Raw genomic sequence first — 23,281 nt, 5'->3', positions numbered from 1 at the left:
AGTGCGTCCCTCCTTTTCCGCCGCACAGACAGGCCACACTTTGCTCGTCCCCTCGTCTGTTGGTGGACGTTTGGGCTGCTTCCCCCGTGACGGGTGCTGCTGTGAGCACAGGTACAGCACCTGCCTGAACGCCTGTTGCTGTTCTCTCGGGTGCACGCCTAGCTGTGGACTTGAGGTCGTAACATGTAACTTCCCAGGACCTGCAGCCAGTTTTCCACGGCGGCCACACTCCCCACACCTTTTGGGATAAGTCTCGATGCACTTGAGTGAACAAGGTCATCAGTCTTGGGGCTCCTCCTCCCCCAGGGCCCATCTCGTGGGTCCCCAGTCACGTTCTCGGGCCCTGGGCGGACACCCGAGGGCTGAGCACACGAGAACCAGACACAGGCAGGAGGCCCGGCCCTTGGTGTGCTCTGTCTCCCAGCAGTGACCCTCGGCACTGGGCACAGGCTGACCCAGCCCCGGGAGCAGTGGGGACGGTGGGGTCCAAGCTGCACCGCTGGCTGCGTGTCCTGGTGGCCCTGCGAGGAGAGGGCTGAGAGCGCGCAGGGTGCGGGAATCTTTGATGCTTTTCTGGGGCAGGCCAGCCAGATGCATTATTGATGGATGTTCTGCAAAATTTAAATGCTGAGCTACGGGGAGGTGAGTGAAAACCCCAGGGACACCCGCTTGCGGTTTTCTTCCCTCCTCTTGAACTTGAAAACGGCAAATCGCGTTTTAATGAACTCACTTCGGCACCACCGCTGCCCGGCTCCAGGGGATCTGCACCCGGCAGGAGCAGGGGGTACTGCTGGACAGCGGCCCAGGGTGGCCGGCGGGGGCACCTGCTCGGTACACCCACGGGTGGCAAGCGGCTGTCGCCAACCATCCTTCAGCGGGCCGCCCACTCCCCCACCCACCTCCTTCCCGCTCCACTGGGGTGGGCGTGTCGGTAGGGAGAGCAAAGGTGGAGGAGGAACGCCGGCCAGTCCAGAGCTGGGCCCAGGGTCATCTCTTAGTCCCAGGAAGCCGGTTGCTGGGATCCAGCCTCCAACTGCCAGGCCCCAGGCACACGGCTCACCAGCCCGGACCCTGAGGGAGCCACCTGGCCCACCAAAGACTCAGTGTGGTCACCTGCAGAGTGCGGAGGGTGTGACGCCCCTACTCCCCAGGGCTGGTCCGAGGTCGGGGTGGAGGCTGAGTGTGGTCTGTGGAGTCACCAGCAGGCGGCGCTAGAGCAGCACCGAAAACAGCCCCAGGCAGTCCGCTCCTGCAGGGCTCCCTCACCCGGCCTCGCGTAAACCGTGAAATGCACAGTAAGGCCAAGGATCAAGGCCCGGAGGAAGGCTTTTTATTTTATTTATTTTTATATTTAATTTTTGAGCTTTAATGGACGTTAAACATGACATAAACTAAGGATTTAGGTATAAAATACCTATTTTTAGAGGTGCATTTTAGGATTCTGAAAGGAAGTTCAAGATGCCAGTTATGTTTCCTTTCATTGTTGTTCTGTTTATCTATTTATACATTACCACCGTCTCATATTGATTCTTCTTTTTTTTTAATTTTATTTTATTTATTTTTTTATATAGCAGGTTCTCATAAGTTATCCATTTTATACATATCAGTGTATATATGTCAATCCCAATCTCCCAGTTCATCACAGCACCACCCCACCGTGCCACTTTCCCCCCTTGGTGTCCATACGTTTGTTCTCTACATCTGTGTCTCTATTTCTGCCCTGCAAACCGGTTCATCTGTACCATTTTTCTAGATTCCACATATATGCGTTAATATACGATAGTTTGTTTTTCTCTTTCTGACTTACTTTGTATGACAGTCTCTAGATTCATCCATGTCTCTACAAATGACCCAATTTCGTTCCTTTTTATGGCTGAGTGATATTCCATTGTATACACGTGCCACATCTTCTTCATCCATTCGTCTGTCGATGGGCATTTAGGTAGCTTCCATGACCAGGCTATTGTAAATAGTGCTGCAATGAACATTGGGGTGCACGTGTCTTTTGGAATTATGGTTTTCTTCAGATAAATGCCCAGGAGTGGGATTGCTGGGTCGTATGGTAGTTCTATATTCAGTTTTTTAAGGAACCTCCATAATGTGCTCCATAGTGGCTGCACCAATTTCCATTCCCACCAACAGTGCAAGAGGGTTCCCTTCTCTCCACACCCTCTCCAGCATTTGCTGTTTGTAGATTTTCTGATGATGCCCATTCTAACTGGTGTGAGGTGATGCCTCATTGTAGTTTTGATTTGCATTTCTCTAATAATTAGTGATGCTGAGAAGCTTTTCATGTGCTTCTTGGCCATCTGTATGTCGTCTTCGGAGAAATGTCTATTTAGGTCTTATGCCCATTTTTGGATTGGGTTTGTTTTCTTAATATTGAGCTGCATGAGCTGTTTATATATTTTTGGAGATTAATCCTTTGTCCGTTGATTCGTTTGCAAATATTTTCTCCCATTCTGAGGGTTGTCTTTTCATCTCGTTTATGGTTTCCTTTGCTGTGCAAAAGCTTTGAAGTTTCACTAGGTCCCATTTGTTTATTTTTGTTTTTATTTCCATTGCTCTAGGAGGTGGATCAAAAAAGATCTTGCTGTGATTTATGTCAAAGGGTGTTCTTCCTATGTTTTCCTCTAAGAGTTTTATAGTGTCTGGTCTTACACTTAGGTCTCGAATCCATTTTGAGTTTATTTTTGTGTATGGTGTTAGGGAGTGTTCTAATTTCATTCTTTTACATGTAGCTGTCCAGTTTTCCCAGCGCCACTTATTGAGGAGACTGTCTTTTCTCCATTGTGTATCCTTGCCTCCTTTGTCATAGATTAGTTGACCATAGGTGCATGGGTTTATCTCTGGGCTTTCTGTCCTTTTCCATTGATCTGTATTTCTGTTTTTGTGCCAGTACCATATTATCTTGATTACTGTTGCTTTGTAGTAGAGTCTGAAGTCAGGGAGTCTGATTCCTCCAGCTTCATTTTTTCCCCTCAAGACTGCTTTGGCTATTCGGGTCTTTTGTGTCTCCATACAAATTTTAAGATTTTTTGTTCTAGCTCTTTAAAAACTGCCATTGGTAATTTGATAGGGATTACATTGAATCTGTAGAATGCTTTGGGTAGTATAGTCATTTTCACAATATTGATTCTTCCAATCCAAGAACATGGTATATCTTTCCATCTGTTGGTATCACCTTTAATTTCTTTCATCAGTGTCTTATAGTATTCTGCATACAGGTCTTTTGTCTCCCTAGATAGGTTTATTCCTAGGTATTTTATTCTTTTTTGTTGCAATGGTAAATGGGAGTGTTTCCTTAATTTCTCTTTCAGATTTTTCATCATTCATGTATAGGAATGCAAGAGATTTCTGTGCATGAATTTTGTATCCTGCAACTTTTACCAAATTCACTGATTAGCTCTAGTAGTTTTCTGGTGGCATCTTTAGGATTCTCTATATAGTATAATGTCATCTGCAAACAGTGACCGTTTTACTTCTTCTTTTCCAATTTGTATTCCTTTTATTTCTTTTTCTCCTCTGATTGCCGTGGCTAGGACTTCCAAAACTATGTTGAATAATAGTGGCGAGAGTGGACATCCTTGTCTTCTTCCTGATCTTAGAGGAAATGCTTTCAGTTTTTCACCATTGAGAATGAGGTTTACTGTGGGTTTGCCATATATGGCCTTTATTATGTTGAGGTAGGTCCCCTCTGTGCCCACTTTCTGGAGAGTTTTTATCATAAATGTGTGTTGAATTTTGTCAAAAGCTTTTTCTGCATCTATTGAGATGATCATATGGTTTTTATTCTTCAATTTGTTAATATGGTGTATCACATTGATTGATTTGCATATACTGAAGAATCCTTCCATCCCTGGGATAAATCCCACTTGATCATGGTGTTTGATCCTTTTAATGTGTTGTTGGATTCTGTTTGCTAGTATTTTGTTGAGGATTTTTGCATCTATATTCATCAGTGGTATTGGTCTGTAATTTTCTTTTTTTGTAGTATCTCTGTCTGGTTTTGGTATCAGGGTGATGGTGGCCTCATAGGATGAGTTTGGGAGTGTTCCTTCCTCTGCAATTTTTTGGGAGAGTTTGAGAAGGATGGGTGTTAGCTCTTCTCTAAATGTTTGATAGAATTCACCTGTGAAGCCATCTGGTCCTGGACTTTGTTGGAAGATTTTTAATCACAGTTTCAATTTCATTACTTGTGATGGTTCATATTTTCTGTTTCTTCCTGGCTCAGTCTTGGAAGGTTACACCTTTCTAAGAATTTGTCCATTTCTTCCAGGTTGTCCATTTTATTGGCATAGAGTTGTTTGTAGTAGTCTCTTAGGATGCTTTGTATTTCTGTGGTGTCTGTTCTAACTTTTCCTTTTTCATTTCTATTTTTATTGATTTGAGTCCTCTCCCTCTTTTTCTTGATGAGTCAGGCTAATGGTTTATCAATTTTGTTTATCTTCTCAGAGAACCAGCTTTTAGTTTTATTGATCTTTGCTCTTGTTTTCTTGTTTCTATTTCATTTATTTCTGCTCTGATCTTTATGATTTCTTTCCTTCTGCTAACTTTGGGTTTTGTTTGTTCTTTCTCTAGTTCCTTTAGGTGTAAGGTTAGATTGTTTATTTGAGATTTTTCTTGTTTCTTGAGGTGGGCTTGTATAGCTATAAACTTCCCTCTTAGAAGTGCTTTTGCTGCATCCCGTAGGTTTTGGATCGTCGTGTTTTCATTGTCATTTGTCTCTAGGTATTTTTTTGATTTCCTCTTTGATTTCTTCAGTGATCTCTTGGTTATTTAGTAACGTCTTGTTTAGCATCCACGTGTTTGTGTTTTTTACTTTTTTTCCCCTGTAATTGATTTCTAATCTCATAGCGTTGTGGTCAGAAAAGATGCTTGATATGATTTCGGTTTTCTTAAATTTACTGAGGCTTGATTTGTGACCCAAGGTGTCTATCCTGGAGAATGTTCCATGTGCACTTGAGAAGAAAGTGTTAAGATGCAGTTTTTGGATGGCATGTCCTATAAATATCAATTAAATCTATCTGGTCTATTGTGTCATTTAAAGCTTGTGTTTCCTTATTAATTTTCTGTTTGGATGATCTGTCCATTGGTGTAAGTGAGGTGTTGAAGTCCCCCACTATTACGGTGTTACTGTCGATTTCCTCTTTTATAGCTGTTAGCAGTTGCCTTATGTATTGAGGTGCTGCTGTGTTGGGTGCATATGTATTTATAATCGTTATATCTTCTTCTTGGATTGATCCCTTGATCATTATGTAGTGTCCTTCCTTGTCTCTTGTAACAGTCTTTATTTTAAAGTCTATTTTATCTGATATGAGTATTGCTCCTCAGCTTTCTTTTGATTTCCATTTGCGTGGAATATCTTTTTCCCATCCCCTCACTTTCAGTCCGTATGTGTCCCTAGGTCTGAAGTGGGTCTCTTGTAGACAGCATATATAAGGATCTTGTCTTTTGTATCCATTCAGCGAGCCTGTGTCTTTTGGTTGGATCATTTAATCCATTCACGTTTAAGGTAATTATCAACATGTATGTTCCTATCACCATTTTCTTAATTCTTTTGGGTTTGTTTTTGTAGGTCCTTTTCTTCTCTTGTGTTTCCCACTTAGAGAAGTTCCTTTAGCATTTGTTGTAGAGCTGGTTTGGTGTGCTGAATTCTCTTAGCTTTTGCTTGTCTGTAAAGCTTTTGATTTCTCCATCGAATATGAATGAGATCCTTGCCCGGTAGATAATCTTGGTTGTAGGTTCTTCCCTTTCATCACTTTAAGTATATCATGCCACTCCCTTCTGGCTTGTAGAGTTTCTGCTGAGAAATCAGCTGTTAACCTTATGGGAGTTCCCTTGTATGTTATTTGTTTTTCCCTTGCTGCTTTCAATAATTTTTCTTTGTCTTTAATTTTTGCCAATTTGATTACTATGTGTCTTGGCGTGTTTCTCCCTGGGTTTATCCTGTATGGGACTCTCTGCACTTCCTGGAGTTGGGTGGCTATTTCCTTTCCCATGTTAGGGAAGTTTTCGACTATAATCTCTTCAGATATTTTCTCGGGTCCTTTCTCTCTCTCTTCTTCTGGGACCCCCTATAATGCAAATATTGTTGCATTTAATGTTGTCCCAGAGGTCTCTTAGGCTATCTTCATCTCTTTTCATTCTTTTTTCTTTATTCTGTTCCACGGCGGTGAATTCTACCATTCTGTCTTCCAGGTCACTTATCCGGGGTTTTTTTGGGGTTTTTTTTTTTTGTGGTATGCGGGCCTCTCACTGTTGTGGCCTCTCCCGTTGCGGACCACAGGCTCCGGACACGCAGGTTCAGCGGCCATGGCTCACAGGCCCAGCCGCTCTGTGGCATGTCGGATCCTCCTGGACCGGGGCATGAACCCCCGTCCCCTGCATCGGCAGGCGGACTCTCAACCACTGCACCACCAGGGAATCCCCACTTATCCATTATTCTGCCTCAGTTATTCTGCTATTGATTCCTTCTAGTGTATTTTTCATTTCGGTTATTGTACTGTTCATCTCTGTTTGTTTGTTCTTCAGTTCTTCTAGGTCTTTGTTAAACATTTCTTGCATCTTCTCGATCTTTGCCTCCATTCTTTTTCCGAGGTCCTGGATCATCTTCACTATCATTATTCTGAATTCTTTTTCTGGAAGGTTCCCTATCTCCACTTCATTTAGTTGTTTTTCTGGGGTTTATCTTGTTGCTTCATCTGGTACATAGCCCTCTGCCTTTTCATCTTGTCTCTCTTTCTGTGAATGTGGTTTTTGTTCCACAGGCTGCAGGATTGTAGTTCTTGCTTCTGCTGTCTGCCCTCTGGTGGGTGAGGCTGAGGCCTGTGCAAGCTTCCTGATGGGAGGGACTGGTGGTGGGTAGAGCTGGCTGTTGCTCTGGTGGGCAGAGCTCAGTAAAACTTTAATCCGCTTGACTGCTGCTGGGTGGGGCTGGGTTCCCTCCCTGTTGGTTGTTTGGCCTGAGGTGGCCCAGCACTGGACTACCCGGCTCTTTGGTGGGGCTAATGGTGGACTCTGGGAGGGCTCACGCCAAGGAGTACTTCCCAGAAGTTCTGCTGCCAGTGTCCTTGTCCCCACGGTGAACCGCAGCCACCCCCCGCCTCTGCAGGAGACCCTCCAACACTAGCAGGTAGGTCTGGTTCAGTCTCCTATGGGGTCCCTGCTCCTTCCCCTGGGTCCTGGTGCGCACACTACTTTATGTGTGCCCCCTGAGAGTGGAGTCTCTGTTTCCCCCAGTCCTGTCGAAGTCCTGCAATCAAATCCCGCTAGTCTGATTCTCTAGGAATTCCTCCTCCCATTGCCGGACCCCCAGGTTCAGAAGCCTGATGTGGGGCTCCAGTGGGTGGACTTCCATGGTATAAGTGTTCTCCAGTCTGTGAGTCACCCACCCAGCAGTTATGGGATTTGATTTTATTGTGATTGCGCCCCTCCTACCGTCTCATTGCGGCTTCTCCTTTGTGTCTGGATGTGGGGCATCTTTTCTGGTGAGTTCCAGTGTCTTCCTGTCGATGATCGTTCAGCAGTTAGTTGTGATTCCAGCGTTCTCACAAGAGGGAGTGAGCGCACGTCCTTCTACTCCGCCATCTAGGAAGGCTTTTTAAATGAAAATATCAAAACTCTTAACCATGCTAGGCCCTGCTGCTAAGATGTGAGTGTGTCTGTGTCCAGGGATGCTTCCCAGGGGTGTGCGTGGGCCCTGCCCACCCACCCCCGGCCTCTAGATGCCCCTCCACAACGGGATTTGGTAAAAGAGAAAACAGTGACCGTTATTAAGTCTGTAAAGTATACTTCCTGAAACAAAAGCCACAGCAGATCCTGGACCCGTGTCCCCCCCAGTGCTCCTGCGATGCCTAGTCTGGTGCCCAGACTGAGCTGGCCTGGATCTCAGAGGCCCCATCCACGGGGAGGCACTGGGTTCCACTGGGTCCCAGCCCCCGTTTCTTCCTTCTTGCTGGATTTTCTTCCGGCCCCCGCCATGGCCAGGAAGGACCCCCAACCCTGCTCCGCAAAGCAGGACCGGCCCGCCCTCTAGTGGTGGTTGTCTGTACAACACACACTCAGGCACACACATGTGCACACGTTCACAGGCACATACACATGTGCGTGCACACATGGATACATACACACGTGTGTGCATACTTGCACACATGTATACATGTGCCTGTCACATACACGTGTGTGCACTAGTACACAAACATGCACGTGCATACATACATGCATAACACACACCTGCATGTGTCCCCATGTTTCTCTCCATTGTCTTCTGAGGGCAGCAGCCCATGGTGGCCCCGTGTAGAGGCTGTGATTCTATGATTAAGGAGACGAGAAAGACCGAGTGACTTCTGGCTGCAGTCAGTCACGTGACAACGGCGACACTTTTCTTCCTCTTCTCTGGTTAAGCCCCTCCCTTTGCTGTGGGCATGAATCCTCCTGTTTCCTGCTCAGCCCCGTGCAGTGTCGGCTGGTCCCAGAGGCGAGGTTGGGGTGACGACCCTCCTCCCAGCCTTCCAGCCCTGGGCCTGCCTCCTTCCCGCCGGGCGATGAGATGGACAGAGCCCAGACGGTGAGGCCACGGGGTCTCAGGGGAAGCCTCTCCAAGTGGAATCTCACCATCTGCTTGGAGCAAGGCCAGCATGGGGAAGGTGGTATCTCAGATGCCTCCAGCGGCCTGGGAAGGGTGAGCCCGAGGCCATTATGCGGTTCCTGGGTGACCACACGCTGGGCGCCATCAGACAACAGAATCGCATGCTCTCCCAGCTCTGGAGGCCAGAGATCCCAAACGCAGGCCGTGCTGGTTCCTTCTGGAGGGTCGTGGAACACCTCCTGTGCTTCTGCCAGCATCCTTCGCTTGTGGCCACTCCAGTCTCTGCCCCCATCTCGAGTGGCCACCTCCTCCCTGTGTCCTGTGCCCTCATCTCCTCTCCCCAGGACACCTGTCACTGGATTGGGGCCGCCCTAGCCCAGGTGGTCCCGTCTCGAGCCTTACCTTCACTTTATGTACAGAGGCCCTATTTCCATGTTCTGAGGCTCCTGATGGGACTTGTATTTGGGTTTGTCTTTATTGCCCCCAAAGAATAACCTCTGTGATCCCTGCTGGCCGACGAGACCAGGGTGGGAACAGAGGTGGGCAGCCGAGGCCCCAGCAGCCAAGCGCCGTCCGTCTCAGGCCCGCCCGCCGTGGCCCATGCATGACCCGTTTAGGGTGAAGCTGCCCGCGCCGGACAGCGGGCTCCTGCGCTATGATCATGTGTGTTTTCCTCCCCGTGACAGCCCGCGCGAAGCAGGGCCTGGGTGGCAAAGGTGAATTTGTGGTCAGGTGGGAGACCCAGCCGGCTGCCTCCTGCTCTGCATCCCCAGCTCCCACCTCCAGATCCCCCAGGCTGGCTGGAGCCTTCCACGTCGGGCTGGCAGAGCCTGTGCGTGCCCCGCGGTGGGACTCTGGGTGCCTCAGCCCTGCAAGGGCAGCCAGCCCTGAGGCGGTCTCCCTTCAACACTGACCCCTAGGAGCCCACTCGCCCATTCCGCCTGCTGAGCTCTGGAAACATCTCTGCTGCCAGACCTGTGGTATGGGTCAGCCCGAGGGGCATCCCTGATGCCCACCCCTGTCCTGTGCCCGGCTGCCCTGGGGCAGACCGATCCAAGCTGTGGCCCCGGCCTCGCTGAGCTGTGCCCACAGACAGTCACCGCCAGCGCCCAGGGAGGGCGGCATCGTCCCCGCCACCCACGGACAGCGTGCAGGCGTGTTGTAGACGCCGGGGAGACGGCACTGAGTGTGAAGTTCTGGGCTCTGGAGCCCTCCTCGTGGGGCAGGAGCCGGCGGAGGGCGGCCACGCTGACGCTGAGAAGTGAAGCAGAGTCTCGGGAGAGCGGGCAGCCGGCAGGGGGAGCGGCCGTGGGGCAGAGATTGTATTTTATTCAGGGAGGCAGGGAAGGCCTTGCTGATGGGGGCGAGCAGAGTGCTAGGGCAGGCGGAACAGCCCTGCACCGGCCCGGAGGGCACCGTGGCTTTGGGGGGCAGCAGGGAGGCCCCATGGGTGGCGGTGGAGGAGAAAGCATGCGGCCAGCGGGCCCCACCCGCCCCGGGACCGGTGGCCTGTAGGCCTCTGCTTCTGCCCAGGGAGCAGAGCCAGGGCAGGTCCTGGCAGAGGAGCCCTGGGACCTGCTCCGTGTTAGCCTACCAGCCGGGGGTGGGGCAGGCCCCTCTCAGCCTGCGTGTCTCTCCACATGGCGAGAGGTGACGGGCAGCCACTGCGGGGGGCGTCGCGTGGCTCCATCGGCCTGGGTCCCCCCATGTGCTTCGTGCACTGGGCCTGGACATTCACAGATGAACCTTTAAAAATACACAGTCGTGTTTAGGACTAATTTCTATTTGTGGAAGGTGATGCTCGTTTGCCATTTATAGCAGCGGCATAAACGCTTCTAAATGTGTTTATTGAAGTACAAGAAAGCCTTAGCTGTAAGGAATAATCTAAGACAGAACCGGACGGAGGGCATGGTGTCTGTCTACACTGTGGGGGTTACTCTGGCGAGGCTCGATGGCGGAGCCCTCACCACGACACCCCGACTGAGGCCACGACAGTCGGGCCCCGAGTCTGCCCTCAGGCCCCATCGGTGCCCCAGAGCGTCGGGGCCAGGGGTGCTGGGAAAACGTCAGCAGAGTCCTGTTCTCTCCTGCATTAGGTGCCCGCTCGTCCCACTTTGCTTCCCGTGATGATGTCCCTCACAAAAAGAAAGACAGTAACAGGTGGGGCGGTCAGACCCCCTTCTGTGGCAGAGGACAGAAACCAGCTCCAACCGGATCAGACAAAAAAGAGGGATAACTGGCTCGTGTAATTGAACACAAAGGGCGCCTTCAGGCCTAGCTGGATCCGGGATGCTCTGGGCAGGACCCTCGCCGAGGGCACGTGGGGACCTGAGGTTTGGGTTCGGTTTGTCGGTCTACCCACCCTGGCACTGGTGCTGCCCCCAGCCTGTCGCTGCCACGTCCCTGCCGAGGCAGCAGTGACCAGAGATGACCAGCCGCCCTTGATGGGCAAGGGGGAGGGGCACTTATTCCCTGCTGGGGTCCGGAGGCACAGCAGTCGCGAAGGAGGGACCCCTGCCCTGAGCGAGGTCCTGTCGTCAAGGGCCCGATGGATGTCTGAGCATATGCACCTGTCCACACACGTGGAGGTGGATCCTGACCGTGCAGCTGTCGGGGGGAAGCGGGTTAAGGATGGTGCTGCCGTGCCCTTGGGTACCTTGTGTGCCACATTCAGAAAGAGGCCTGCTGGCATCTTGGCTGACGTCGCTGCCTTGGCAACACGGAGCCGTCCGCATTCATCCGTCACAGAGGCGCCAACCCACATCAGGAATCCCAGTGGCCACTCCAGCAGCCTCTGGTTTGCTGTGTGCCACTGGGGACATCGTGAGTCTCAGCGTCCCCACCTGTGAGATGGGGCAGGGCCACATCACCGAAAGAGTGAGCAGGAAGGGAAAGCACTTCCTAGCCTGGGACAGTCACCGTGCTTCTCCCCCTCACCTGCCCCAGCACCACCCCGACCCTGGGGACCCACATCGTGCCTGTCCCTGCTTCCCTGTCTGGTGAGCCCCACACTCTGCTTTCAAGAACTGGCTCTGATGGCACCTCCAGGGGAAGCCTGTCCCCGCTCCCTGAGTTCGTTTATCTCATGAACAGCTGAGAGGACCTCTCGCCACCTCACCGGGTGGTCGTGATCCCACCTAACAGAGGGAGGGAGGGATCCCTGTAAATGAAGGATGGATGGATGGATAGATGGATGGAGGATGGATGGATGAGTAGTCGGGTAGGTAGATGGAGGACGGAGAGAGGAAGCAGGGAAGGAGGCAAGACTTTATCTTTTGTGGGAGAACTTTCAAGGTGTGACGTAGCACCCAAGCAAGTGTAAGCTGTTTCTTTGATTTTTTCATGTCTCCTTGGGCGCAGGTTCTAACCACGTTCACAAAAAACATCGTCAGCTGTTTAGACGTGCGCTCGGTTCATGTAACGAGCACGGACTGAGTGCGTTCTGTGTGCCGGCTCCAGGCTGGGCTTCCAGGGGCCCAGCCTGAGTGTGAGGCCGACCTCGGGGTGCTCTCCATCTCCGAGGAGAGTCAGGCCCATGTTTGCTGAGTGACTGTCAGAGGGGTTGATCCCAAGGACTGTGGGGCTGTGAGGAGGGCGGGTCCATTCTGCGGTGGGGGAGGGGGTCCCCTGGAGGCGCCGTCACAGCCGGTTCTTGGCAGCGGGAACAGGGGCCCAGCACGAGGTGGGTCCCCAGGGTCTGGCCGGTGTCAGAGCAGGTGAGGGGGGAAGAGCAGTGACTGTCCTGGTCTTGGAGCTGCTTTCCCGCTCGCTATTTCAGGCACGCGGCCCTGCCCCATCTCCCAGGTGGGGACCTGAGCCCAGCACGGCACTGGGCCCTCCCCTCTCGCCCCCACCTAGGAGCCTGTTCAGAGGCCCCTACGTGCTCCGCTCACTCTCCTCCTCCAGACGCTCCGTCCCTTGAAGGGGCGCCCCAGCTGTGTGCCAAGGGGCTGTTCCCTGCTCCTCTGAGAGGCTCACTCCTGGGGGAGGCCTCTTGGAATAAGAGCTGGGGCGGGGGGGAGGGGAGTTAGCACCGCCACCCCCCAGCTGCACGCCGGCCCTGGGCACGTGGACTGCGGCGCTGACAGAGGTGGAGGCCAGACATCCGTCTGGGTGGGAGACAGTGTGAGCCCCCCGAGCCACCTCCCAGCTCTGGTCCACACCCTCCACTCAGCCCTCACTCATCCTGTCACCTCTGGGCAGAACAGCCCACCACCTCCTGGAAGCCTCCCTGGTTTCCCCGGCCCTCATTCCCTGAGAAGTTTGTGGCATCACCATGAGGCCTGTCCGGGAGGTACCTGGTCTGTGATGCCTGATGTCAGAGCCCAGGGCCACCAAACGTCTTGTATTTTTTATTGAAGTACGGTTGATTTACAACGTTGTGTCAGTTTGAGGTGTGCAGCAAAGCAATTCAGTTATACATATATAAAGCCATATATTCTTTTTCATATCCTTTCCCATTATGGTTTATTACAGGATATCGAATACAATTCCCCGTGCCGCACAGTAGGAACTTGTTATCTATTTCATATACAGTAGTGTGAATCTGTTAATCCCAAACTCCTGATTTATCCCTCCCCTCCCTTTCCCCTTTGGTGAGTTCGTTTTCTGTGTCTGTGAGTCTGTTTCTGTTTTGTAAATAAGTTCATTTGTACCTTCTTTTTTAGATTCCACATATGAGTGAGATCATATGATACTTGTCTTTCTCTGACTGACCTCACTCAGCATGATCACCTCTAGGCCCACCCGTGTTGCTGTAAATGGTATTATTTCGTTCTTGTTTATGGCTGAGTAGTATTCCATGTATATGTGCCACATCTTCTTTATCCGTGCATCTGTCCGTGGACATTTCAGTTGCTTCCATGTCCGGGCTATTGTAAATAGAGCTGCAATGAACATTTTGGTACATGACTCTTTTTGGGTTATGGTTTTATCCGGGTGTATGCCCAGGAGTGGGATTGCAGGATCATACAGTAACTCTATTTGTAGTTTTTTTAAGGAACCTCCGTACTGTTCTCCATTGGCTGTACCAATTTACATTCTCACCAGCAGTGCAGGAGGGTTCCCTTTTCTCCACACCCTCTCCAGCATTTATTGTTTGTAGACTTTTTGATGATGGCCATTCTGACTGCTGTGAGGCGGTATCTGTTTGTAATTTTGATTTGCATTTCTCTAATAATTAGCGATGTTGAGCATCTTTTCACATGCCTCTTGGCCATTTATATGTCTTCTTTGGAGAAATGTCTATTTAGGTCTTCTGTGCATTTTTTGATTGCGTTGTTTGGTTTTTTGTTATTGAGTTGTGAGCTGTTTGTATATTTTGGAGATTAAGCCCTTGTCCGTTGGTCGCATCATTTGCAATTTTTTTTTCTTTTTTTTTTTTTTTTTTGCGGTGCGCGGGCCTCTCCCGTTGCGGCCTCTCCCGTTGCGGCCTCTCCCGTTGCGGCCTCTCCCGTTGCGGAGCACAGGCTCCGGACGCGCAGGCTCGGCGGCCATGGCTCACGGGCCCAGCCGCTCCGCGGCATGTGGGATCTTCCCGGACCGGGGCACGAACCCGCGTCCCCTGCATCGGCGGGCAGGCTCTCAACCACTGCGCCACCAGGGAAGCCCCATTTGCAAATATTTGCTGGCAGTCTGTAGGTTGTCTATTCATTTTGTTTATCATTTCCTTTGCTGTGCAAAAGCTAACATTTATTTTTGCTTTTATTTCTATTACCTGGGGGGACTGACCTAAGAAAACATTGCTATGATTTATGTCAGAGAATGCTTTGCCTATGTTCTCTTCTAGGAGTTTTATGGTGTCATGCCTAAGTCTTCAAGCCATCTTGAGTTTATTTATGTGTATGGTGTGAGAGAGAGTGTTCTAATTTCATTGATTTACGTGCGGCTGTCCTGCTTTCCCCACATGGGCTGTGGGTCTGGGAAGGAGAGAGAGAAATGGAGGGACTCACGGATGGATGGAGGAGTGGATGGAGGGAGGCTGGGAGGGAGGGAAAGAGAGTGGCAGTCTGTGACCGTCTGCTGTTTATAATTCCTTCCAGAGCCCCCTAGGGATCCTGAGCACATTTCCCTGAATCGTGGGGCTGAGAAGTGGGCTCTTCCCTGAACCTCTTAGGGGAGCGGGACTTGGGATCGTTCATTCCTTGGAGGCATTTCAGAAGGTCCCTTTCTGCCCTGGACCCCAGAACCCTCCCTCCCTAATGGTGCCAGTGAGAGGTGGGCTGTGGTCCCAGCAGAGAGCTGCCCACCAGGCTCGTCCTCACCTGTCACAGTTGGAAACACCTGCGGCCTCTGCTCAGAACAGGGGTGTGGAAAGGCCCCCTCTGCTGACCTGGGGTTGCTGCACCAGTGGGTCCAGGTGGAGAAGGGCTGGGCGGCCCCTTCAGTGCCCAGTGAAATTCGCCGTCCCCATCAAGCATCATTTTGCCTTTTAAAATTCACAGCTGCATCTGACGCTAACCACTCCTCCCAGACTGTGTTCAGACACAGAGTACGCTGGTGTCCGTGTGCCTGCAGAGAGAGGGGAGAGGGCTTGACTCCCTTCTCCTGTTTGAATTTCTGGACTGAGGCTGAACTAGACACTGAGGATGCTAAAGAAATGAGGTCCCTGCAGACACACGTCTGGGGGTCGCCCCTCTTTCCAAACTGTCCACCCCTGGTCTGGCAGACCCAGCACAGCGTGCTGTGTGCTCCAGGCCCCCTTTTCCTTATTTCTACCGCGATCTACACCCGTGGAAGCCAGGCACTGAGGTGAAGGCAGAGACCTCACCACCCACCGCAAGTGAGAACTTTCTTCTGCCAGGTCACCTGCCGAGCGCCCTGCGGCCAGCGCCCCCGGGCAGGACGGGGACCCAGCTGAGTCCGTCCGGGGAATGTATTTCTTTAATGAAAGTATAAACAGCCTGTAAACTAAAACCCAAACTGATGCTGTCTTCCTCCCCCTCGTGCCCTTCTAGAAAGTTCAGCAGTACACAGTCATTGTTCAAGCGACAGACATGGAAGGAAACCTGAACTATGGCCTGTCCAACACGGCCACAGCCATCATCACGGTGACAGACGTGAACGACAACCCGCCAGAGTTCACTGCCAGCACGGTGAGTGCACGTCCCCTCGGAGACAGTTCCCGGGCATTCGGGTTGCTTCTCTCTCTGCTGCCACCTGATGGAAGGAGCTTGACAGACGAATAGACAGACAGACAGGCTGTTAACAAAGGCCCCGAGCGGCGGGGGGCTGAGCGGGAGAGGAGCTCCGGGTGTCTGCAGGCCCCGATACTGACCACTGGCTGACACCTGGAGAGGCTCCCAGGACAGAGTGAGTTGGACACTCCTCCCGAATCCGGAGGAGTTGACCAGCGGTGTTTGGGCTCCAGGGTCAGCCAGTGTGGGGTGTGTGCATGGCTGCATGCGAGGCAGGACTGTCGGGGGGATGCCTGGGGACAGGGCAGGTCCCTGCGGCAGGACCGTAGCTGGCCCTCCACGGCCCACCATCAGCAGGGGGGCAGCGGGGCGTGGGGGACACATTGTACGTTCTGCGGGCTGTGACCAGGCCATGTGCCAGGCTGCCCAGAACCTAAATGACCACAGGAACGCCCTAGCGGCAGAGCCGAGGGATCACAGAGCCATGAGTCACGCGCTCCCAGTTCCTCTGAATTCCAAAGGAGCTGCGTCTTTTGGGCCACGCCCCCCGGAGTGGGGTTGCTGACAGAATGGGAACATATACCCACCCTGCGGGTGCCCGTCCAGAAATGCGGCAGATGCAGGGGGCCAGATGGCCAGAGGGGAGGGTCAGTGAGGACTCCCCGGGCAGTGCTGGGAGGTGGAGGCTGCGCCCTCCCCCCAGGGTGTCAGGGTTGCCTTCTCTGAGCCTCACTTCCGCGGCACCGAGTGGATGAGAGGGTAACAGCAATAACAGTAACAAAAGAACTGGAGCGCAAGCCAAGCTGTGGAGCGCCCCTCACCCTCGCTCCACCAGGCAGCAGCCTGGGCTTCCTGGTCAACCTCTGGGCCCCACCAGCCCCATGAGGCTCGGGACCCAGTTATGGAGGAGGATGCTGAGGCTCAGAGAGGCTAAGTCACTTGTCCAGAGCCACTCAGCCCACTAGTGGAGCAGCTGGGGCTGAGCCCAGGAAGCTGTGCTCTCATGCCACAGTGGAGGGGGTGGGGGGGACAGAGAGGAGACCCCTCATTCTCCCAGTGGGTGGGTCAGCTTGCCATGAAGGCATCTCACAGGCCAGAGCCCCTCGCAGGGAGCCCCACCAGCGTCCCTGAGTGCCCTCATCCTGCTTCCCCACCCCCCCACAGGCTCCAAATTCTGGAGTCCCCAAATCCCACATCCCTGCAGTAAGGCATCTCAGAGTCCTAGGCTCTGTGTCCGGCTGGACCAAGCCAGAGGAGGGCAGCCTCAGCCATGAGGGCACAGCGCCATCTGGTGGGCAGATGGCAGATCGCCCCACAGAGGGAGCCGCTCAGGTCTCCCCCCCCCGCCCGGTTAGGGTGGGATGGCTTCCATTCTGTTTGCTCTCCACGGCCAGTGGGCAGTGGCAGGAAGGGCTCAGGAGCAGCGTCCCAGGGAGTCTGGACATGAGGAGAGCAGCTCATTGTTCGTTGCACTGAGGTCTGACGTGCCTACAGTATGAGGCACAAATCTTGAGTGAAACCTTCCCTCCGGCCAGCAGCAACCCAGGCCCATCGTCCAAGGTGAGCTTTACCTGTTCTAGGATGTCATGTAAACGGAGTCACACGGAACACACGATTCCCTGGAGCCTCCCACCTGGTGGCATAAGGCCTCTGGGGTCCTTCCTTGTTGTTGTATCAGTTCAGTCAGATAGGGCCCCGCCCATCTGGGTTTTTTCTGTTCTCAGCTTGGACCCTTTGGAACTAGGAACAAGTTTTCATTGCCTCACCCGGCTTCACTTAATCATTATCTATCTATCTCCTTTTTAAAAATTAACTTGAGTATTTGGTTAGGTAATTCACACACACGGTACAGTACCTTAAAAGGTATAAAATGACTTACTTTGAGGAGAAGCCCCTTGTGTTTTCACTTTGACCCTTGCGTTGTTTTTGGTTTTTCCGCTTATGATATGTCTTGAAGACCTTTCCATATCCACAGATTCCGAACGCCCTTGAAATTTTTTCAACATGTGTTTAGAAATAATTTCAGGCTCACAGAAAAGTTGCAAGAATAGAAACAGGGAAAAGAATAGCCTCACAGAGAGAAGACAAGATGGTGGAGTAGAAGGCCTTGCGCTCACCTAACACAAAAGCACCAAAATCACAACTAACTGCTGAACAGTCACTCATCAATAAAAAGGAAAGACTGGGGCTTCCCTGGTGGTGCAGTGGTTAAGAATCGCCTGCCAATGCAGGGGACACGGGTTCGAGCCCTGGTCTGGGAGGATCCCACATGCCGCGGAGTGTGCCACAACTACTGAGCCTGCGCGCCTAGACCCCATGCTCTGCAACAAGAGAAGCCACCACAATGAGAAGCCCGTGCACCACAACAAAGAGTAGCCCCCACTCGCCGCAACTAGAGAAAGCCCGCTCGCAGCAACGAAGACCCAACACAGCCAAAAATAAAATAAATAAATTTATTTTTAAAAACAAAAGATTACCAGCTGATTTTTTTCAGCAGAGACTATGCAGGCCAGAAGGGAGTGGCAGGATATATCTAAAGTGATGAAAGGAAAAGACATACAACCAAGAATACTCTACGTAGCAAGGCTCTCATTCAGATTTGATGGAGAAATCAAAAGCTTTATAGACAAGCAAAAGCTAAAAGAATTTAGCACCACCAAACCAGCTTTACAACAGACACTGAAGGAACTTCTCTAAGTGGAAAAGAAAAGGCCACAACTAGAAACAAGAAAATGGGAAAGCTCACCAGTAAAGGCGAACGTACAGTAAAGGTAGGAGATCATCCACACAAGCATGGTATCAACACCAGCAATCGTGAGAGGAGGAGAGCACAAGTGCAGGACACTGGAAGTGTGTTTGAAATTAAGAGATCACAATTTAAAACAATCATATATTTATATACACTGCTGTATCAGAACCTCATGGTAACCACAAACCAAAAATCTATAATAGACGTACACACAAAAAAGAAAAAGGAATCCAAACACAACACTAAAGATAGTCGTCAAATCATAAGAAGAGAGAACAAAAGAGGAAAGGAAGAAGAAAGACCTACAGAAACGAACCCAAAACAATTAACAAAATGCCAGTAAGAACATACGTATCAATAATTACCTTAAATGGGGGCTTCCCTGGTGGTGCAGTGGTTGAGGGTCCGCCTGCCGATGCAGGGGACACGGGTTCGTGCCCCGGTCCAGGAGGATCCCACATGCCGCGGAGCGGCTGGGCCCGTGAGCCATGGCCGCTGAGCCTGCGCGTCGGAGCCTGTGCTCCGCGACGGGAGAGGCCACAACAGTGAGAGGCCCGCGTACCGCAAAAAATAATAATAATAGTTACCTTAAATGTAAACGGGTTAAATGCTCCAACCAAAAGACGTGGACTGGCTGAATGGATAAAAAAACAAGACCCATATATATGTTGTCTACAAGAGACCCACTTCAGACCTAGAGACACATACAGACTGAAAGGGGGTGGAAAAAGGTATTCCATGCAAATGGAAATCAGAAAAAAGCTGGAGTAGCAATACTCATATCAGATAAAATAGACTTGAAAATAAAGACTACTACAAGAGACAAAGGAGGACACTACGTAATGATCAAGGGATCGATCCAAGAAGAAAATACAACAATTGTAAATATATATGCACCCAACACAGGAGCACCTCAATATATAAGGCAAATGTTAACAGATATAAAAGGAGAAATTGACAGTAAATAAATAATAGTGGGGGACTTCAGCGCCCCACTTACATCAATGGACAGATGATCCAGACAGAAAATCAGTGAGGAAACACAAGCCTTAAATGACACATTAGACCAGATGCACTTAACTGATATCTACAGAGCATTCTATCCGAAAGCAGCAGAATACACATTCTTTTCAAGTGCACACGGAACATTCTCCAGGATAGATCACCTGCTGGGCCACAAAGTGAGCCTCAGTAAATTTAGGAAAATTGAAATCATATCAAGCATCTTTTCCAGCCACAACACTATAAGGTTAGAAATCAACTACAAGAAAAAAAACTGCAAAAAAACACTAACACATGGAGGCTACGCAGTATGCTAGTGAACAACCAGTGGATCACTGAAGAAATCAAAAAGGAAATCAAAAAATACCTAGAGACAAATGAAAACAAAAGCACTGTGATCCAAAAGCTATGGAACGCAGCAAAAGCAGTTCTAAGAGGAAAGTTTATAGCGATACAAGCTTACCTCAGGAAAAAGAAAAATCTCAAACAACCTAACCTTACATTAAAGCAACTAAAAATGAACAAACAAAACCCAAAGTTAGTAGAAGGAAAGAAATCATAAAGATCAGAGCAGAAATAAATGAAATAGAGACTAAGAAAACCATCAAAAAAGATCAATTAAAATAAAAGCTGGTTCTTTGAAAAGATAAACAAAATTAATAAAACTTTAGCAAGACCCATCAAGAGAAAAAGGGAGAGGACTCAAATCAATAAAATTAGAAATGAAAAAGGAGACATTACAACTGACACCACAGAAATACAAAGAACCACAAGAGACTACTACAGGCAGCTATATGGCAATAAATTGGACAACCTAGAAGAAATGGACAAATTCTTAGAAAGGTACAATCTCCCAAAACTGAACCAGGAAGAAACAGAAAATATGAAAAGACCATTTAATTACAAGTACTGAAATTGAATCGGTGATTTTAAAACTCCCAACAAACAAAAGTCCAGGACCAGGTGGTTTTACAGGTGAATTCTATCAAACATTTAGAAAAGAGTTAACACCTATCCTTCTGAAACTATTCCAAAAATTGCAGAAGGAACATTTCCAAACTCATTCTATGAGGCTACCATCACTCTGATACCAAACCAGACAAAAATACTTCAAAAAAAAAAAAAATTACAGGCCAATATCACTGATGAACACAGACGCAAATGTCCTCAACAAAACACTAGCAACCGAATCCAACGATACATTAAAAGGATCATACACCACGATCAAGTGGGATCCGTCCCAGGGATGCAAGGATTTTTCAGTATCTGCAAATCAATCAGTGTGATGCACCACATTAACAAATGGAAGAATAAAAACCATACGATCGTCTCAGTAGATGCAGAAAAAACTTCTGATAAAATTCAATACCCATTTATGACAAAACAAAAATACTGTCCAGAAAGTAGGCAAAGAGGGAACCTACCTCAACATAATAAAGGCCATATATGACAAACCCACAGCTAACATCATACTCAATGGTGAAAAGCTGAAAGTATTTCCTCTAAGATCAAGAACAAGACAAGGGGACTTCCCTGGTGGCACAGTGGTTAAGAATCCACCAATGCGGGGGACACGGGTTCAAGCCCTGGTCTGGGAATATCCCATATGCTGCGGAGCAACTAAGCCTGTGTGCCACAACTACTGAAGCCCATGCGCCTAGAGCCTGTGCTCTGCAGCAAGAGGAATCACCGCAACGAGAAGCCCGTGCACCACAGCAAGAGTAGTCCCTGCTCGCCTCAACTAGAGAAAGCCCACGCACAGCAACAAAGACCCAATGCAGCCAAAAATAAAATAAAAATAAATAAATTTTAAAAGAACAAGACAAGATTGTCCACTCTTGCCACTTTTATTCAGCATAGTTTTGGAAGTCCTAGCCACAGCAATTGGAAAAGAAAAAGAAATAAAAGGGATCCAAACTGGAAAAGAAGAAGCAAAACTGTCACCATTTTCAGATGACATTACACTGTACATTCATTGAGAATCCTAAAGATGCTACCAGAAAACTACTAGAGCTCATCAGTGAATCTGGTAAAGTTGCAGGATACAAAATTAATACACAGAAATCTGTTGTATTTCTATACACTAACAACAGAAGATCAGAAAGGGAAATTATTAAGGAAACAATCCCATTTACCATGGCATCAAAAAGAATAAAATAAATACCCAGGAATGACCCTACCTAAGGAGAAAAAAAGAAAAACCTGTACTCCAAAAACTGTAAGATGCTGATGAAAGAAACTGAAGATGACATAAACAGGTGGAAGCATATACCAAGTTCTTGGATTGGGAGAATCAATATTGTCAAAATGACTATACTACCCAAGGTAATCTACAGACTGAGTGAAATCCCTATCAAATTACCTACGGTATTTTTCACAGAACTAGAACAAAAAGTTTTAAAATTTGTATGAAAACACAGAAGACCCCAAATAGCCAAAGCAATCTTGAGAAGGAAAAACAGAGCTGGAGGAATCAGGCTCCCTGACTGACTTCACACTATACTACAAAGCTACAGTAATCAAAACAGCATGGTACTTGCACAAAAACAGAAATGTAGATCAATGGAACAGGATAGAAAGCCCACAGATAAACCCACACACCTATGGTCAATTAATCTATGACAAAGGAGGCAAGAATATACAATGGAGAAAAGACAGTCTCTTCAATAAGTAGTGCTGGGGAAACTGTACAGCTACATGTAAAAGAATGAAATTAGAACATTCTCTAACACCATACAAAAAATAAATCCAAAATGGATTAAAGACTTCAACATAAGACCGGATACTATAAAACTCCTAGAGGAAAACACAGGGAGGACACCCTTTGACATATCACAGCAATACATCTTTGGATCCATCTTCCAGAGTAATGAAAACAAAAACAAAAATAAACACATGGGACCTAATTAAACTTAAGAGCTTTTGCGTAGCAAAGGAAACCATAAAGAAAACGAAAAGACAACCTATGGAATGGGAGAAAATATTTTCAAATGAAGCGACTGACGAGGGATTCATCTCCAAAATATACAAACAGCTCATGCAGCTCAATATCAAGAAAACCCAATCCAAAAATGGGCAGAAGACCTAAGTAGAAATTTCTCCAAAGGAGACATACAGATGGCAAAAAGGCACGTGAAAAGATGTTCAACATCACTAATTAGAGAAATGCAAATCAAAACTGCAATGAAGTATCACCTCACACCAGTCAGAATGGAAATCACCAGAAAAATCTACAAACAACAAATGCTGGAGAGGGTGTGGAGAAAAGGGAACCCTCTTGCACTGCTGGTGGGAAGGTAAATTGGTGCAGCCACTATGGAGAACAGTATGGAGGTTCCTTAAAAAACTGAATGTAGAACTACCATACGACCCAGCAGTCCCACTCCTGGGCATTTATCTGGAGAAAACCATAATTTGAGAAGATACATGCACCCTAGTGCTCACTGCAGCACCACTTACAATAGCCAAGACATGGAAGCAACCTAATGTCCATCGACAGATGAGTAGATAAAGAAGATGTGGTCCATACAGACAACGGAATATTACTCGGCCATAAAAAAGAATGAAATAACGCCATTTGCAGCAACATGGATGGACCTGGAGATGATCATGCTGAGTGAAGTCAGACAGAGAGAGACAAACATCATCATATCTCACTTACATGTGGAAACTAAAAGAATGATACAAATGAACTTATTTACAAAACAGAAACAGACCTCGTAGACATAGAAAACAAACTTATGGTTACCAAAGGGCCAGGGGATAATTTAGGAGGTTGGGATTAACATATACACACGACTATAT

The 23,281-nt window shown here is 49.0% G+C and overlaps 1 protein-coding gene and 1 long non-coding RNA gene across 3 annotated transcripts in view; one reads left to right on the top strand and one right to left on the bottom strand.

The window, feature by feature from the left end:
* CDH4 (cadherin 4) overlaps positions 1 to 23,281 on the top strand; it is a 558,830-nt gene that overhangs the window by 513,974 nt on the left and 21,575 nt on the right. For both annotated transcript variants that reach the window (XM_029219930.1, XM_029219931.1), the window contains one exon: positions 15,547 to 15,684. In XM_029219930.1, coding sequence (XP_029075763.1) covers positions 15,547 to 15,684 — 138 coding nt within the window. The remainder of the gene's footprint in view (positions 1 to 15,546; positions 15,685 to 23,281) is intronic.
* Positions 14,114 to 16,665, bottom strand: LOC114893945. Its single transcript, XR_003793075.1, has 3 exons — positions 15,598 to 16,665; positions 14,854 to 15,100; positions 14,114 to 14,153 (listed from the first exon to the last, which is right to left on the bottom strand). It is a non-coding gene; the product is annotated as an uncharacterized LOC114893945 (long non-coding RNA).

This window comes from Monodon monoceros, unplaced genomic scaffold (assembly GCF_005190385.1).
Source record: "Monodon monoceros isolate NGI ecotype Baffin Bay Population unplaced genomic scaffold, NGI_Narwhal_1 Super_Scaffold_13, whole genome shotgun sequence".
Taxonomy (NCBI): domain Eukaryota; kingdom Metazoa; phylum Chordata; class Mammalia; order Artiodactyla; family Monodontidae; genus Monodon; species Monodon monoceros.
The sequence above is the reverse complement of the archived record's forward strand: the minus strand, read 5'-3'. Positions and strand labels throughout refer to the sequence as shown.